Below are 18212 nucleotides of genomic sequence, written 5' to 3' on the forward strand. Positions count from 1 at the left end.
CAATGCAGGCAGAGTTGTAATAACAGAATTGTATAGTCGTATGCTTTTATTTTGATTATTTTTGTTATGTTGGTAGATCATGATGAATGTTATGGCTTGTTCATTTGTTTATGTATTCATACCAGCAGGTGAGCAAAGTGTAGATATGTACATACATTATCTGTATTTCTCTTATTTTATAATAAAACATTTATGCACTTGTACTACTGCAACAATTCTGTTTTGATCCTGGAAACGAAAATGTGCAAGAAAGAGATGTCTCTATTTCTTTTCAAGAATTGCTTATTTGTCCATCCAAATGACAGAAATCTTGGTAGTCTAATTTCTTGTATTTTATTCTTTGAACTGGTAGGTGTTTATTCTGCAGCTGGAGGGAGAGAAGCACTGGCGACTCTACAAACCCACAAAACCTTTGGCTCGTGAATACAGCGTAGAACCTGAAGATCGGATTGGCAGTCCAACCCATGAATTTACATTAAAGGTGAAAAATTAATATTATTAGTGTACCTAATTAGATTTGGCATTTATCTTTTCAATTTTCTTTGTGTTAGAATGTTACTTATCTGTGACAAATGACTATGGTACTCTTTACATATTTTGTACATTTCTGAAACATTCTCTTACTTTCTGAAATATGGGGCGCGATTCTCCGCTCCCCAGGCCGGGTGGGAGAATCGCGGGAAGGCCGCTCTGGCACCCCCCGCGATTCTCCCAACCCCCCCCCCCCCCCCCCAAAACGCGACACGCCGCTTGGGGAATCGCAGGTCGCCGTTTTTCACGTCGACCCGCGATTCTCCGGCCTGGATTGCCCGAGCGGCCTGCCGTTCCCGACCTGTTCATGCCGGCGGCAACCACACCTGGTCGCTGCCGGCGTGAACAGCACACCAAAGGTGAGTTTGGGGCCTGTGGGGGGGGCGGAGAGGGGATTGAGCACCACGCCCGTGCTTGGGAGGGGACTGGCCTGCGATCGGTGCCCACCGATCGTCAGGCCGGCATCTCCAAGAGACGTACTCTTTCCCTTCGCCGCCCCGCAAGATCAAGCCACCACGTCTTGCGGGGCAGCGGAGGAGAAGACGGCACCCGCGCATGCGTGGGTTGGCGCCGGCCAACCTGCGCATGCGCGGTTGACGTCATTAGGCGTCACCGGCCGCGTCATTCCCGGCACGCCGGGCCTTGACGGCCCGGAGCCGAGTTCCCCGCAACGCCGCTCCTAGCCCCCGGGGGGGGGGGGGGGAAGAGAAGAAGGGGGGAGAGGGAGAGGGAGGAGGAGGAGGGGGGGGGGGGCGGAGAATAGGGGGCGAGGAGCGGCCTCCGACGCAGTTGTGAAACACTCCAGGTTTCAGGACGGCGCCGGCCGTTGCGGAGAATTCCGCCCATGGTATCTGTAAATAATTAACCTTAACTTTGTGGTTTTTTAAAGGAACACTGTAACAGTCATACTTGAGGCTCCCTTTAGAAGGCAGTCTTCCTTGGAGGTCAGGCTTTCATATTGAATTCATGCTCACCAAGTTTAACATCAGTGAATAGCAATCTAAGGCTCAAGTTGATACTATAGTTCTGGAGCGTAAATGCATGTTACACACTGACACAATGTTTCAAACAGATCCAACAGCATGTTAGATGACTGCCTAAATAGCATACCATTTTCAGTGGACTCTCCAGAAATGTTGACTTTAAAAAAAAAGATTATTCTGAGGATCTAGGTGACACTAGTAAAGTATTGCCCACTCCACTGGTCTGAGCCGATTGAAAGCCAATCCTATAGCGTGGGTAAAAACAGAAAATGTCTGACAAAATCTGTGGGGAGAGAAACAGTGAACATTTCAGGTCTTGTGACCTTTCATCAGAATGTAGTGCGAATGTCTGATCGCATGTAGGCCAGAATGGGTAGGGGTGATAGGCTGCTTTTCCTGAAAAATTACGGTGAACCAGTTGAGCTTTCATAAGAACCTGCCTGTTCTCATGGTAATTTTCTGGCGCTAGTTCATAAATTGTCAGATATTTTGAGTTCAGTTTCAAAACTAGCCATGCTGGGATATGGATTTGTGACCTCTGGGTTTAGTCCCATAAGCACTGTCTATTTGCACACTTACTCTTGTAAACCAACACTAGAATGATTGAACTATGATAATGAACTGTCTAAATTGTTCGTCCATAATTATAATTTATTGTCATACAACCTCAGTTTCTTGAGGAAATAACACCTCAGTAGGGGAGTATAAAGCTAGGGAAGTACTTTGTCTGCTACAGTGTATCCAACTGCAAATTATTTCTGGCTGGGGGAACGTTCCATATCGGTTAGTAGCACACTGATCTAGCAGATCATTTAAATTAATGGAACTGCTTTGGAGTGCCTTCCTCCTTTTATTTGAAACAAGTTGATAGTTATCCACCAATTGACACAAGATGGTGTGCGTTCAGGGTGACAAGAGCATTGGTACATCATACCTTTTTGTATAAATAATCACTTAACGCTCATTCTGTAGAGCATTCACCTTTTATTTTGACAATTTGAAATAAACAAGACGTATATAACTGGCTTTATACACTTGAAGTAAGCGAGTTTAAATTTTATGAATATTTGAGTGAATGTTAAATTAAGGAATCAGAAAACATTGTTAGATAATATATTTATGTATGTCATACATTTTCTATATTCCTCTTGTGATGGATCATTTAACTATCTTTGACTTTAGCTTTGAGACATTTTGCTATCTTAAAACCGCAAAATAAATGCCAACGGTTATTATAGCAGCCATAGAACACAATAAATGGTGTGTGTGAAAAGAAATTAGAAAATATATATCAATATTTTAAAAATAAATACTGCAAGAACAAAATCAGAAATGTTCCATCCATTGACCTGTACAGCATGACAAAATATAAGCTAAAATTGGAAATGTCAATTTGCTTTTTTTTTCTAGCCAGGTGATCTATTATATTTTCCCAGAGGAACAATCCACCAAGCAGATACCCCAACTGGAGGTTCACATTCTACCCACATTACCATAAGCACTTACCAGAACAAGTAAGAGCACTTTATTCTGGTTTATGTTTTGTAAGAATTTTGCACATGAAATTAGTAACTTTTAGTAGCAATTAATTATTTCTCTAAACTTTTATATTCTCTGACCACTTCAAACCGTGACTAACCAAAATGCAAGCTAAAGTTCACACACATTCTTAATCTCAGTCTATTTATGATTGAGATTGATACATAGGAAGTGAGGTAAGGCTGTAGGTGATGCAATTGTATAGTCATTATCTATCCAGCCACTTTGTATTAGATACGATAGCCGTGGTTAGTTTTGCAATCAACTCAAACCTCTATATTCAGTGCGCTTCACCAAGTTTGTCAATCTGAAGTATGATCAAAATAGTATCAATTTATTGTACATACATTTTCTGTAAGTACCTTGCATTTATTCATCTCATATTCATTCCAAAGCAACGGTCTAAAGCAAAGTAAGAGCAAATGAGCAACTATTACAGATTTATAAAATAAAAGTAAGCAGGTTCTGTTATCTAATTATATTGTATAGAAGCTGAGTAGTGAAAAATGTAAAAATGACAGAAAACAGAAAAAAAGCTGGAGTATAATTTTAAGGACCTGATCATAAGTTAACTTGTGCCGCAACTGGTGCAAAGAAAATAAAATAGAAATAATGTAAAATCATTTCAATCTTGTTCAAGGATATTTGGGAATGTATTCTCTACAGAAGTTATTGTCAATAGGCACTAACATTTGTCCAGTATCACATTTATTGATTTAAATAAAGATTTTTTTCATTGTAGTACCTGGGGGGATTACCTACTCGATGTGATTCCTTGGCTTGTTTATGATACAATGAAAGAAGATATTGAATTATCCAGAGGCCTGCCTAGGCAATATCTTATGGTAAGGATCTTTAATTTTTCTTTTTGTGGATTTAATGATTATGTTTCTCTATCTAATATTCTCCTGCAACTTCAGAACACAGATACATAGTTAGTGGTAATCTGCCTTTTCGATGTGTGGGGGGTAGGCTTGAGTCTAAAAAAAGATGGGGGGAAATTCACCCAGAACTAGTGGAACAATCTTGTTGCACATAATAAGAAGCTTTATTGTCACAAGTAGGCTTACATTAATACTGCATTAAAGTTATTGTGAAAAGCCCCTAGTCGCCACACCGGCGCCTGTTCGGGTACACGGAAGGAGAATTCAGAATGTTCAGATTACCTAACGGCATGTCTTTCGGGACTTGTGGAAGGAAACCGAAGCACCCGGAGGAAACCCATGCTGACACAGGGAGAACGCACAGACAGTGACCCAAGCCGTGAACCTGGGACCCTGGCGCTGTGAAACAACAATGCTAACCACTGTGCATCACCCCATACTGCCCAGAAACCTGCGACAAATTTGGTTTCATACATAACTTGCAAGCCCAAACGGGCACCCTGTTGGAATAATGTTGTTGCATAAAACTGGCGCAAGTCAGTGAGGACACAAGTGAACGGTTCCATTATGGCAACTGGTACATTTCCTTTCAAGCTTGCGACATGCAATTTGGAAGCCGAACGTACATTTTTGAGTTACCAACTGACAGATCTGAGTTTAAATATCATTACCAAAATAAAATATTGCCACAAATCGGCTGAGTTTCATCAATTTTTCAGTCTGCCACATCAAGAATAAATTATAGAAGGGTGTTCCAGGAGAGTGGAGGGGACTACCAATTATTTTGATAATCAAATGAGAGCAGTTAGTGGAGAAAGGCTATCCTTACTTCAAACTGCCTCACTAAAGTATTGATTGATCCGGAATGGATAAAAAAGATATCTTCCATCGCTGAAAATGAAAGTCATCAATCCAGAGGTTGATGGATTGTTTTAAATTGATTCCCTATAAATATATTTTTAGATATTTTTGAAAAATTAATTAAATTGTCCCTGCAGTCGCTACAGATTTTCTGGATTGCACTTGAGCAAAATTATGCCAAATTTGTGCTGGTGTCTGCTTTGACCTTGCCAATGGAAACCTCTGTCAGTTTCTTATAGAGTTTGCTTATCTATGCTAGAATGTAAGCATTGACATAGAATTAGTGCAATACAGCTTAACCAATTGGTTAAATAACAAGTAAGCTGCACTCTACTGCCATAGTGCCTCGCTTGCAGACCATTTTGCCTCTGCTGCTTCTCTTCTATTCTTGTGCATAACAGGAATATGTCCATTGGAAAAAAAACACTTCAGCTGTGTCGCACTTCTCAAGCTGCACCAATGTGCCTTTGACAATAAGGACTGTTGGAAGTCAACAAAGGGTCCTGATTTATAAGGAGTTTTGACCACACCCTCTACTGTAATGAAACCTGGACTGTCTATTGGTGCCAGTTAAGATCCTCAAGAGTTTCATCATCAGTGCTTGTGTCGAATCCTGCAGACCAAGTGGGATGACTGTCAGACTTGCCCTAGCATCCTCCATGAAGTTGCGTCCACCAGCATCGAAGCCCTGCTCCTGTGGAACCAACTCTGATGGACGGGCCATTGCGTTTTGATGCCTGGAAACTACCTCCCTCAACAGATTCTCTTCTGCCAGCTCTTGATTTGCCAACTCTCTAAAGGGGAAAGGTACATGGATACACTCGAGGCCAGCCTAAATCCCTGTAGCGTTGTGTTAAGATGTGGGAGATATTAGGAACTTGGGCCCAGAAATTGGGGGGGGGGGGGGGGAAGAGCAAGGTGTGGCAGACAAATACTGTTTTCTATAACTCAAAGAGATACTCCCACACCCGGCTGAGACACATGGTCCCATTCAAATGCAAACTCGTTCGGGAATGTATAACGTGATTCACTTAAGATCCATTGTTAACCGGGACAACTTTGTTTGACAAGCCATTATCCCATTATCGAGTCTGACGACCAATTTATCCATCAATGGAAGGCTATGGCATAGCTCTGGTCTTTTGTGTAAATGGGATGAGCAATCAAGCCCACAGTTGAGTTCCAGTCTGGACATCCCAGAAGAGGACCTTTGTTTGAAGGGCTGGGAGGAGCATGGAGGGAGAGAGAGATTCGATTTGGTCAGGCCAGCAGAGAAGGATGTGAGCTGCCATGAGACAGGTCATGAAATTCACTACACTCTGAGAAAGGATGTAAGCAGCCATCAAGGAGTTCATGAAAAAGCCACCGAGAGAAGGCTTTCAAAAATAGTTCTGAACGAATGTCCCCAGCGGAAGAAAGATTGCTTCCTAATGGAAGTGTTGCCTTTGCCTGTATTGTAAGTGGAATGAGAGCTGTAATTTCATGAAAAGTGTTTTTTGATGGAAAATAATGTTAAGGTTCAGAAACTACATGTAATATGTTAGTGTTTGTAGAACTTTGAAGTAAAAGTTTAAGTATTGTTATAAAGTTTATTTGTAAAATAACCAAGCCCTATTTCTTATATTATCAATCCTGGAATGAATCGATTTTCTGCACAGCCTAAAACTCAATAAAGCTACACGCCTGGTTCAATGACTTAGCCATTGTTGAAGGGTGACTAGGCATCCGTAGCAATTTGTTACGCACGCCTGGTCAACTAGACGTGGAACTTTTTAAGTTTTAAGACTGTGCAGACAGATCGATTCATTCTGGGAGCGAGAATATAAGAAATAGGGCTTGATTATTTTATAAATAAACTTTATTACAACAAAAGAAACCATATTTAAACTTTTGCTTCACGAGTTTAAGTCTGAATGGGACCATGTGACTCAGCCAGATGTGGGCGTATCCCTTTGAGTTTGGGCTAACAGTATTTTCCTTCACTCTGTTTAACCCGTTAATTGCATACTACACCTTGGATACCCCATTTCTGACCCAAGTTCCTAATATCTCTGACTTCTTGACAATTGATACCACTGACTGGGAGGAGAAGGTTGCAGATCGCTTCGCATGGCTTCACCTGGTCCATCAAGGTGCAAGCTACTTTGAGGCACAGAGACTTGACAATCGGGTAGAATGGCGGCAGCAGAGGATGGAAAGGGAAGTCCACCTGGGACTGCAAAGTCCACTCTGCAGCCCAACAACATGTCCCCACTGCGGAAAAACCTGTGGATCCAGAATTGGGCTCCTCCGTCATCTGTAAACTCACCAAGCCTGACTGGCATTATCCTTGATTTTTAGGGACCGCCGATGATCAATTGATTGACTTCTCAACAATGCGGCCCAAAACTTTCAGGTTCATTGAGACTAGTGGCTCTTTGGTTAAGAATGGTGCAGATCTCTATTTAAAACAAAAAAAATTTAAAGGAAAATTGCAATTAAACATTCAGATATCAGGGATGTCCACTCTCCCCACTGCTTTTTGCCTTGGCAATAGAACCACTGGTGATGGTGCTGAGAGCGTTGAAGGATTGGCAGGTGATAGTAAGGAGGGGCGTGGAGCACAGGGTCTCGTTGTAGGCGACTTGCTTCTGTACATTTCGGACCCGCTGAGAGGGGGGGGGTTTGGAGTGATTTATGGGGATCCTAGAGGAATTTGGCCAGTTTTTGGGGGGAATAAATTGGAACATGGGAAAAAGCGAGGTCTTTCCAATCCAGGGGCGGGGGAGGAGCAGGTGAAGAGGCTGGGAAAGATGCTGTTCGGTGGCTGGAGGGAGCTTTTGGTATTCAGGCATCCAGGTAGCGCGGGAGTGGGAGCAGCTGCACAAGCTGAATCTGGCACGTTTGGTGGAGCAGATTAAGGGGGACTTTAGAAGGTGGGATGTCCTCCAGTTGTTACTGGCGGGGAGGGTGCAGACTGTGAAGATGATGGTTCTCCCGAGGCTTCTGTTCATATTTCAGAGCCTCACGATTTTTGTCCCCAAGAGGGTGAATGGATTTGTGTGGGCGGGTAAAACCCCGCGGGTGAAAAAGGTGCTGGGGGGGTGGGGAGCGCTGGAGGCTGACCCCACCGAACTTTATAAATTATTTTTGGGCGGTGAACATAGCAATGGTCAGGTAGTGGGGGGATGGGGTCGGTGTGGGAGCGGTTGAAGGTGGACTCGTCTACTGGCATGAGTTAAGAGACACTGTTAACGGTGCCTCTGCCATTCTCGCCAGCTCGGTACTCCACAAGCCTGGTAGTAGTGCTGCCCTGAGGGCGTCGGGATAGTGGCGGAAACATATGGGGGTGTCGGTGTGGGCACCAATTTGTGGCAACCACTGGTTTGTGCTGGGGGGAGGTTGCTAGATGGGGGATTTCGGGGGTGGTAGCAGGCTGGGATCCAGCGGTTTGGGGGCTTGTTTATAGATGGCGGCTTTCCATGTTTGGAAGAATCGGAGGAAGAGTTCCAGCTGCCTGGTGGAAATGGGTTCCTCTACTTGCAGGTGAGGGACTTTGTGCGGAGGCAGGTTTCTACTTTTCTGCACCTGCCGCCCCAGGGAGTACAGGACAGGGTAGTGTCAAAAACAGGAGTGGAAGAGGGGAAGGTATCGGAAATTTATGAAGAGCTCACGCATTGGGAGGGAGCCCCGACAGAGGAAGTGAAGCGAAAGTGGGAGGAAGAACTGGGCAGAAAGTTGGAGATCGGGATATGTGAGGATGCCCAGAGGCGAGTAAATGTGTCCTCGTCGTGTGCCTGGCTTAACCTGGTGCAATTTAAGTTGGTTCACAAGGCGCATATGACTGTGGCCGGATGCGCAGGTTCTTTGAAGGGTTGGAGAATAGGTGTGGGCGGTGTGTGGAAGGGCCCGCGAATAATGTCCATATGTTTTGTGCATGTTCGAGGCTTGGGGGATTTTGGCAGGGATTTACTGAAGTCATGTCGAAGGTATTGAATGCTGGGGTGGTTCCGAGTCCAGAGGTAGTGATTTTTGGTGTGTTGGAAGACCCGGGAGTCCAGGGGTGAGAGAGGCTGATGTTTTAGGGCAGCACGGTAGCATAAGTGGCGGGCACTGTGGCTTCACAGCACCAGGGTCCCAGGTTCGATTCCCCGCTGGGACACTGCGGAGTCTGCACGCTCTCCCCGTGTCTGCGTGGGTTTTCTCTGCGTGCTTCGATTTCCTCCCACAGTCCAAAGAGGTCCAGGTTAGGTGGATTGGCCATTCTAAATTGCCCTTAGTGTCCAAAACGGTTAGGAGGGGTTATTGGGTTACGGGGATAGGGTGGAAGTGAGGGCTTAAGTGGGTCGGTGCAGACTCGATGGCCCGAATAGCTTCCTTCTGCACTGTATGTTCTATGTTTTGGCCTGTCATTTCTGTGGTCTGATAATGTGGGTAAATGTGAGGTTATCCACTTTGGTGGCAAAAACAGGAAGGCAGATTATTATCTGAATGGTGGCAGTTGAAAAGGGGAAGAGTAACGAGTCTTGGGTGTCATGGTGGAACAATCCCTGATTGGCATACAGGTACAGCAGGCGGTGAGGAAAGCTAATGGTACGCTGGCATTCATAACGAGAGGATTTGAGTAAAAAATAATAATCTTTATTGTCACAAGTAACAATAACACTGTTACTGTTAACACTGCAATGAAGTTACTGTGAAAACCCCCTAGTCGCCACTTCCGGTGCCTGTTCGGATACACTGAGGGAGAATTCAGAATGTCCAAATTACCTAACAGCATATCTGTTGAGACTTGTGGGAGGAAAACGGAGCACCCGGAGGAAACCCTCGCTGACACAGGGAGAACGTGCAGACTCCACACAGACAGTGACCCAAGCCGGAATCGAACCTGGGACCCTGGCGCTGTGAAGCAACTGCTACCTACTGTGCTACCGTATAGGAGTAGGGATATCTTGCTGCAGTTATACAGGGCCTTGGTGAGGCCACATCTTGAGTATTGTGTGCAGTTTTGGTGTCCTAGTTTGAGGAAGGACATTCTTGATATTGATGGTGTCCGGCAAAGGTTCACCAGACAAATTCCCGGGATGGCAGGACTGACGTATGATGAAAGACTTGATCGACTGGGCATGTACTCACTCGAGTTTAGAAGAATGAGTGGGGATCTCATAGAAACATATAAAATCCTGATATGACTGAACAGGCTAAATGCAGGAATAATGTTTCTGATGTTGAGGATGTGTCGACCTAGGAGTCAGAACCCAAGAACAAGGGGTAAGCCATTCAGGACTGAGATGAGGAAGAACTTTTCTGAGTTGTGAATTTGTGGAATTCTCTACTACAGAAAGCTGCTGGGGCTCGTTCATTGGATATATTCCAGAGGGAGTTGGACCTGGCCCTTGCGGCTAAAGGGATCAGGGGTATGGAGAGAAAGCGGGAGTGCGATACTGAATTTGCATAATCAGCCATGATCATATTGAATTGTGGTGCAGGCCTGAAGGGCTGAATGGCCTACTGCACCTATTTTCTATGTTTCTATAATCTAGGCTCATCTAGTTCAGGTAACTAATTTGCTAGTGCTTACTGAACCAGCATCGCTGTTGAAAGAGTTACCTTTCAGGTGAGATGTTAAATCCACTTTCCATTTGCCTGTTCGGGTAGCTGTGAAAGATACAATGCCAATATGTAAGGAAGAGCAAGGAGCTTTCCCCGTGTCCTGGTCAGTGTTCATCCTTCCAGGAGCATAATCAACTTCAATTATTGTTCATTATTTAAGACTTCTTTTATATGCTGCTGCTCTTCCCTGTAAAATTGATTGTTCCTCTTCTAAAGTAATTAATTGGTTGTGAAATGCTTTGAGATGTCCTAACAATGTGAAAGGGACTATATATATTTTATGTTTGTTCTCATTCTATGGGTTTTATAGCAGATGAATTCATCGACAGATTCAGCAAGGAAACTGAGTGAATTCCTGCGAGGGTTGGCAGATCAGGTAGAGAATGGAAAAGAAACAAGATCATCTGAAATGAAAAAGGATTTTATTTTAAATAGATTGCCTCCATACATGAGCAACACTTCAGATTGTTTAACACAAGGTAAAGTTGAGGGGATTTCTCTCTAAAACTGGTTTAATTCATCTCAGCTCTTTGTAAATGTTTATGAACGTAAAACTGAAAACCGCCCTTCTTTAAATTTCATGTGCTTTGGATACACCTTAGAAGTTTGAATATTAAGACAATAGAGTCATCAATCAATGCATCATTGTTAAAAACAAACAAGACAAATACATATATTTTCACACAAAATGTATCTTTTCACATTGGATATTGAAATATATTAAGTTGTTTATAATGAAGGAATATTCTTACCAAATACTATGGGCTGGATTATCCGCACCCCAACGCCGAAATCGCAGAGAATCCATTTTCCTGCAAGGAATCTGCCGGTTCCCCGATTCTGTGGGCCCCGAATAGCGGTGTACTCGGAGTACGCCACGTCGCGAATCGCCTACCTGCGACCATTGCTGGAGGCCCGCTCCGCCCCAAACCGGCAGAAGTACTGGCAGCATGGATCTAATGTGGTCCTGCCGGTCTGGAAACTAGCGTGGCAGCTGCGGACTCATTCCACGGCTGCCGAGGGCGGAGGTGCCTTGTACGCAGCTGGGCAATGTTTGTGCGGGCGGTCAGGGTCGGGCGCACAGCCGATCCGGGGGGGGGGGGGGGGGGGGGGGGGGGGGGGTCTATTTTTAGTGTCCAGCTCTGCGGTCTGAGTCCGCCATGGAGCACGGCACGGCCGCTAGTGGCAGCCGCCGTGTGCATACATGGCCTCCAACCCGGAAGTGTGGGGGCCTGTATCTGCAGGAAAAGCTACTGGTTTTACGCCACGTCCCTGCTAGCCCCCTGCAGGGCTCGGAATATGTGACCCTTTCATGCCAGTTTTTGTGGCGTGAAAGTCCACAGTTTTTATGACGGTGTGGGGACGTAGTCCCAATAATGGAGAATCTAGCCTTATATGTGTAAATCCCATGGCGGAGATGGCTTGCCTTTGGCTGTCAGTGGAATCTTCTAATCCCGCCAAAGTCAGTGGCAATTTGCATGACTTGCCCGTCCCACTACTGAGAACCTGCAGCGGGGGGGGGGGGGGGGTGACTTTAGCGTGGCCATAAGATTCCACCAGTGAGAATGGCGGCAAATCCTGTCTGTAATCATACCAACTTTGGTCCCTTACTAAACTCATGATAAAAAATGATGCTTTTACCAAATCTTGTTGCTTGTTCTTAACAAAACCGTGCATTCAAAATATTCACAAATATTATTTTGCTAAAGAATTTGCTCACAACTCAAGTTTATGTTCAACCAGTTGTTCTATGGTTAATCTGAATTATCTTTCTCTTCCTTTCTGAAGTTTTACATTGGCTGCTTTCATTGCAGCCTTGTGGTTATTGGGAATCCCAATGTGCCTAATTGAATTTTAAATTAGTAAAGAAAAAATTAGCAATGGGCTTTAATCATGAACCTTTTTTTCTGTATTTGTTAATAATATGGTAAAACAAAAGTGCGTGCAAGAGACTTCAAGCCACATACCATCCTGACTTGGAACGATATCCTTCACTGTTGCTGGGTCAAAATCCTGGAACTTCTGAACAGCAATGTGGGTGTTCATACAACACATGGACTGAAGCAGTTCAAGAAGGCAGCACACTATCACCTTCTCGAGGGCAATTGGGGATGGGCAATAAATACTGTCCTAGCCAGCTACGCCTGCATATCATGAGCGAACATTAAATAAAGTTTCTACTGATTGGTTGCCTGATAAAATGGTGTGACAGACTTGAAAAGACCAAACTTCAGCACTGTGAAAACACATTTATGCGGAGAGAGGAGCTGTGATTGTGGCAGCTCGGAGAGGGGAGCTGTGATTATGGCAGCTCGGAGAGGGGAGCTGTGATTGTGGCGGCTCGGAGAGGGGAGCTGTGATTGTGGCGGCTCGGAGAAGGGAGCTGTGATTGTGGCGGCTCGGAGAGGGGAGCTGTGATTGTGGCGGCTCGGAGAGGGGAGCTGTGATTGTGGCAGCTCGGAGAGGGGAGCTGTGATTGGCAGCTCGGAGAGGGGAGCTGTGATTGGCAGCTCGGAGAGGGGAGCTGTGATTGGGGCAGCTCGGAGAGGGGAGCTGTGATTGGGGCAGCTCGGAGAGGGGAGTTGTGATTGGGGCAGCTCGGAGAGGGGAGTTGTGATTGGGGCAGCTCGGAGAGGGGAGTTGTGATTGGGGCAGCTCGGAGAGGGGAGCTGTGATTGGGGCAGCTCGGAGAGGGGAGCTGTGATTGGGGCAGCTCGGAGAGGGGAGCTGTGATTGGGGCAGCTCGGAGAGGGGAGCTGTGATTGGGGCAGCTCGGAGAGGGGAGCTGTGATTGGGGCAGCTCGGAGAGGGTGGCTGTGATTGGGGCAGCTCGGAGAGGGGAGCTGTGATTGGGGCAGCTCAGAGAGGGGAGCTGTGATTGGGGCAGCTCGGAGAGGGGAGTTGTGATTGGGGCAGCTCGGAGAGGGGAGCTTAGATTGGGGCAGCTTGGAGAGGGGAGCTTAGATTGGGGCAGCTTGGAGAGGGGAGCTGTGATTGGGGCAGCTCGGAGAGGGGAGCTGTGATTGTGGCAGCTCAATCAATCGGAACAGCTGTGCATGGTTGTGGCACAGTGGTTAGCACTGCTGCCTCGCAGCACCATGCACCCAGGTTCAATTTCAGCTTTGCGGGACTGTCTGTGTAGAGTTTGCATGTTCTCCCCATGTCTGTGAGGGTTTCCTCTGGATGTTCTGACTTCCTCCTACAGTCCAAAAGTGCAGGTTAGGTTGATTGGCCATGCTAAATTGCCCCTTAGTGTCCAGGGAGGCTACCGGATTATGGAGAAATGGGTGAAGTTGATCTGAGGAGAGTGCTCTTTCGGAAGATTGGTGCAGACTCGATGGACTGAGTAGCCTCCTTCTGCACTGCAGGATTTCTATGATGATTCGAGGCTAGCTTAAGAAAGCAAATTTATTCAATAATAAGCAGCTTTAAAAGGACTGATCATAGCGAAGGAAGTGCAACATTCAGCCACCTTCTGAATGAAGAACAGTAGCCATCCTTGTGTGTCTTATTTTGCAAGCCACCATTTTCAGCAATCACTTGAAGTCAAAGTCTGAACCAAAAAACTAGAAGCTACAATATAATGTGCGTTGTGCTAAATTCACCTGAGAATTCCAAACTTTGGTGGGAGAGAAAGACTGCCAACATTACATTTGAGTGTTATTTATGTAAATATACACATGGGAGTACACTTAACTGTATTGTGTATGAGACTAAAATGGTGTCATTGTGGCTTTGCCTGTGGAAAGTGAGCAATTACAATCGGGTAGCATTGCTCTGGTCTGGTCTAACAGTACTATTGGTAGTATTTAATAAGGATTGAGAAATTGTGGGTGGAACCTTGCTACCTTTCCTGATTGATTTGAACGGTCTAGGATAAGTACCATAAGGACCTTGTAACATTCACTTTTTCTTGCAGCTAATTCTATTTCTGCAGTTTCTAACAATCGTTCCCTGTCTTCCTCCATTATGCTCACTTCCAACATTTGTAAAAACAATTGCAAAGTATTAACTAAATAACTCTGCCATGCTTTTAATCCTGCAATTCGACTCTTCTAATCTGAGTGGCTATATCCTCCCTAAATAGTCTTACTTTTAATCAGACTATTTGCGCAGCCGCGGACCCAGCAATTTTCGGTCTGTATCTGCAGGGAAAGCCGGGGGTTTTATGTAGCGCGAATGCTACCCCCCCCCCCCCAACTGGGCAGAGCATCAGTGTGGGGCGCTGCCGAAATTCCGTTTGTAATACTATACACATGCTCCGGACATAACCTCAAAATCGGAGAATCCAACCCTATGTTCTCCTGCCGAAGCTGAGTTGCACATTATTTTGGGAGAGCAGACCAGGAAGCGATTCCCAATCCTTCGCCATGGAGATTTATGCATGGCGAAAATTGGGAGGAAATCCCGCTATCGGGCTGCCATTTTGAGCAGGTGGCCCGATAGCGAAGTTCCGTGGTTGGCCACTTCCCGCATCATAATTCAGCCCCTCACCCCTGGATTTTCTGTGCCCTCCCACCCCAGAGACACTGTCAATCCCTGGAAAAAGACAACCAGTCAGCTGTGTTTAAACACCCCTCAGATCCTTGATCTGCAAGCCATTTATTCATTTATAACAATAATAATCTTAATTATTGTCAACAGTAGGCTTACATTAACACTGCAATGAAGTTATTGTGAAAACTCCCTTGTCCCCACATTCCGGCGCCTGTTCGTGTACACAGGGAAAATTCAGAATGTCCAATTCACTAAACAAGCACGTCTTTCGGGACATGTGGGAGGAAACCGGAGCATCCGAAGTAAACCCACGCAGACACGAGGAGAACATGCAGACTCCGCACAGACAGTGTCCCAAGCAGGAATCAAACCCTGAAGCTGTGAAGCAATAGTACTAACCACTGTGCTATTCCCTTGCTATGCTGTGATTGACAACTTCCATACACACACACAGCTGTCAGCTTCGCTCCATTCATCTTCCTTCACGGTTGAGTAACTCCGAAGTGCTCTAACTTTTATAAACATTAAACTTTGATTGACAGGTTCTGGCCCACGTCAAACAGAGTTAAGTGCTGTCAATTTCCAGCTGACCACTTCACAATTACTCGCTCATGAAGGAAGGTGTTTTGGGGGTGGGGGGGTTGCTTCCTGACAGGGGTCTCTTTCCTGGGGGGATCTATGTGGGAGGGTGTCTCCTTATTTAGGGGGTTTCAGGGAAGTCGGGGGTTTCTGGGGAGTCACTTTGTATAGGAGGACTCTGGGGGGGAGCGGTGGGAGGGGGCCTGGTGGGGTTGGGATGGGCAGGTCTTGCATCTTGCATTGTTCAGGGGGGCAGAGTGGCCCTCGGATGGAATTTGGGGGCAACTCCCTTAAGGAATTGCTCCCTTGACCCACCGTGAGGTCCGCCACGAAAGGGCCACACTTGTCCATGCCTGTAGTAATTCTCACCCATGTGATTTCCAGTCCAGACGACTGGAAAATAACGCGGGCCCACAGAATATGGTGCCCAGTTCGCTAGGTGGTCTTAATGACCCATTTACAAACTCCCACTGGCGTATGTGCGAATCCTGATCCTGACACCAGCGTGAGGCTGGAGCATTAGAAACCCATTTTTTTTCCCGCGACGCTGGATTCTCCGCCTCACTGGGAGTTCCTCTCCGGCTTTGTGAAGCAGATCATTTTTTCCTCTGTTTGGTGCCACACTTAATCAAATAATGTCTTGATCATACTTTATCATGCACCTCTTTCAATTTACATTTTGTTTCAATCTAAAATTAGGCAGAGAATTCTGTTCTTGAAAAACATTTTTTCACCAGAAGGTATCAAGTCCCTCTCAAAAGGCTATTTAAACTCAGACCGGAATTCAGGATAAATCTTGGTTATGAGTAAAAAATTGGCTGAAGGTTTGAAAATTCTGGGTATTCATTAGAGTGTTTGGGTGCCCTATGGAACAGCATTGGGACCACGGTCATTTTTTTTAGGATTAATATTTTGTACTCTGAAACCCAAAGCAAATTGATTAAAATGTGCATTGTTGCTAACCAAATAGAGGAAGCAGAAACACAAGAGGCAGGTCATAAATTACAGATTGAGCAGGACAAATTCTGAAAGTGAGCAGAACAGTGGCAGTGAACTTTAATAGCGCTAAGTGTAAAGAACCAAGAATAAATTCGAAATTAATGGTGCTAAAACAACTAGGTATGAATTTGGGAAAAATCTACCGGCCATAATGCAGAACAACCAAAAAAGCCATTTGAATGTTGGGTTAGATATCTAAACCAGTAGACTATAAGCCACATAAAGTCAATATCAACTTTATAGAGTTCCAATCAGAACACATCCTGAATGCTATGTGAGGTTCTGATCATCGCTTTGGAGGAAGTACAGAGAAGAACCATGAAGCTAAATCCCAGTGTTAGAGTTCAGAGTTATAGAATATAGAACATTACAGCGCAGTACAGGCCCTTTGGCCCTCGATGTTGCGCTGACCTGCGAAACCCCTCTTAAGCCCATCCACACTATTCCCTTATCGTCCAAGTTACACTAAAGATTGGAGGAATGTGTATTTTTCAATCCTCAAACTGTTGTCTTCAGAAGGTATATGCACTCTATTGTCTTCTGAAGGTATATGCACTCTACAAATGTCAATAATATGGAAAACATAAACCATAAAATCACTTTAAATTACAAAAGTAGGACAAGTTTCAAATCATTAAAAAAAATGGAATTGATAAGAGTAGTAGATGTAAAACCCCTGGAAGCCTGTAAGGGACAATTGGATGCTGTAATAAGATGCTAAAGCCTTCCTTGTATATAATTATCTTTATAGTCTTGAGAAAACCGTTTAAATCGACTGCCATGAAATAAAATTCCAACTTATAATTACAGAGCTTTAGGACAGTCCTTGTTTGTATTTTTATTGCTTTAAACTTCCTCTTCCTATGAAACATCCTGCAATATAAAAGCAAAAGTTGTAAAATTAAGTATACCTTGAAAGCTATGGAGATAATAATGTTCAAATTGTTGTATTTATTTTGGTACAAAATGTAATTTATAATGTTAAAAATGTTTGAATTCATTATCAGATTTTATGATATCTCCTGCTTTGATCTTGACCATGTCATCTGTCTGTTGATTCGGCATAATTAGTGTATCGACATGCTAACTGGCTAAACTTTCTTCTCCAGCTGGAAAACTGCCCAAACTCAATGATCAGATCAAGTTAAGATTTAAAGACCATACCATGATTTTGGTAGAACATGATCAAGAAAGGACGGTTAGTACAGACAATAATCAAGAATTTAATTGGTTAAGCAGTCTTCTCTTGAGTTCGATAACTGAAATTATTCCTGATCTCCATATGTATTTTCTAGTATTACTCCGAAGGCAGTTAGTTTGGCAAGTATTTTATCCTTGTTAATTAATTTTACAAATTTGTCATGTTCCATTCTTTTTTTTAATGCATTTTTATCACAAACATGTATCAAAACAGGTTACAGCAAATAAACACCCTAGGAAACATGCTTCCCTACAATCAACTGTAGAGTTTGTACTATGTTTTCCCCATTTACACCCCCCCCCCGTGACGAACAACTCCTCAAACACGGTCACGAACATCCCCCACCTTTTTTCAAAGCTCTCTGTTGAGCCCCTTAACTCATACTTTTATCTTCTCCAACCGCAGAAAGTCGTATGGGTCACCCAGCCAAGCTGCTAACCCCCGGTGGCGATGTTGCCGCCTCGCCAGTAAAATTGGCCGCTGGGCAATCAGAGAGGCGAAGGCCATGACATCGGCCCTCCTCTCCATGAGCTCCGGCTTCTCCAA

At 44.7% G+C, this 18212-nt stretch overlaps 1 protein-coding gene across 8 annotated transcripts in view; it reads left to right on the forward strand.

The window, feature by feature from the left end:
• Positions 1-18212, forward strand: part of riox2 (ribosomal oxygenase 2) — a 69632-nt gene that overhangs the window by 12321 nt on the left and 39099 nt on the right. For 7 of the 8 annotated variants that reach the window (XM_038802172.1, XM_038802169.1, XM_038802168.1 and 4 more), the window contains 5 exons: positions 353-481; positions 2925-3028; positions 3796-3898; positions 10701-10869; positions 17575-17663. In XM_038802172.1, coding sequence (XP_038658100.1) covers positions 353-481; positions 2925-3028; positions 3796-3898; positions 10701-10869; positions 17575-17663 — 594 coding nt within the window. The remainder of the gene's footprint in view (positions 1-352; positions 482-2924; positions 3029-3795; positions 3899-10700; positions 10870-17574; positions 17664-18212) is intronic. The other variant, XM_038802166.1, reaches the window with a different exon arrangement.

This window comes from Scyliorhinus canicula, chromosome 7 (assembly GCF_902713615.1).
Source record: "Scyliorhinus canicula chromosome 7, sScyCan1.1, whole genome shotgun sequence".
Taxonomy (NCBI): Eukaryota; Metazoa; Chordata; class Chondrichthyes; order Carcharhiniformes; family Scyliorhinidae; genus Scyliorhinus; species Scyliorhinus canicula.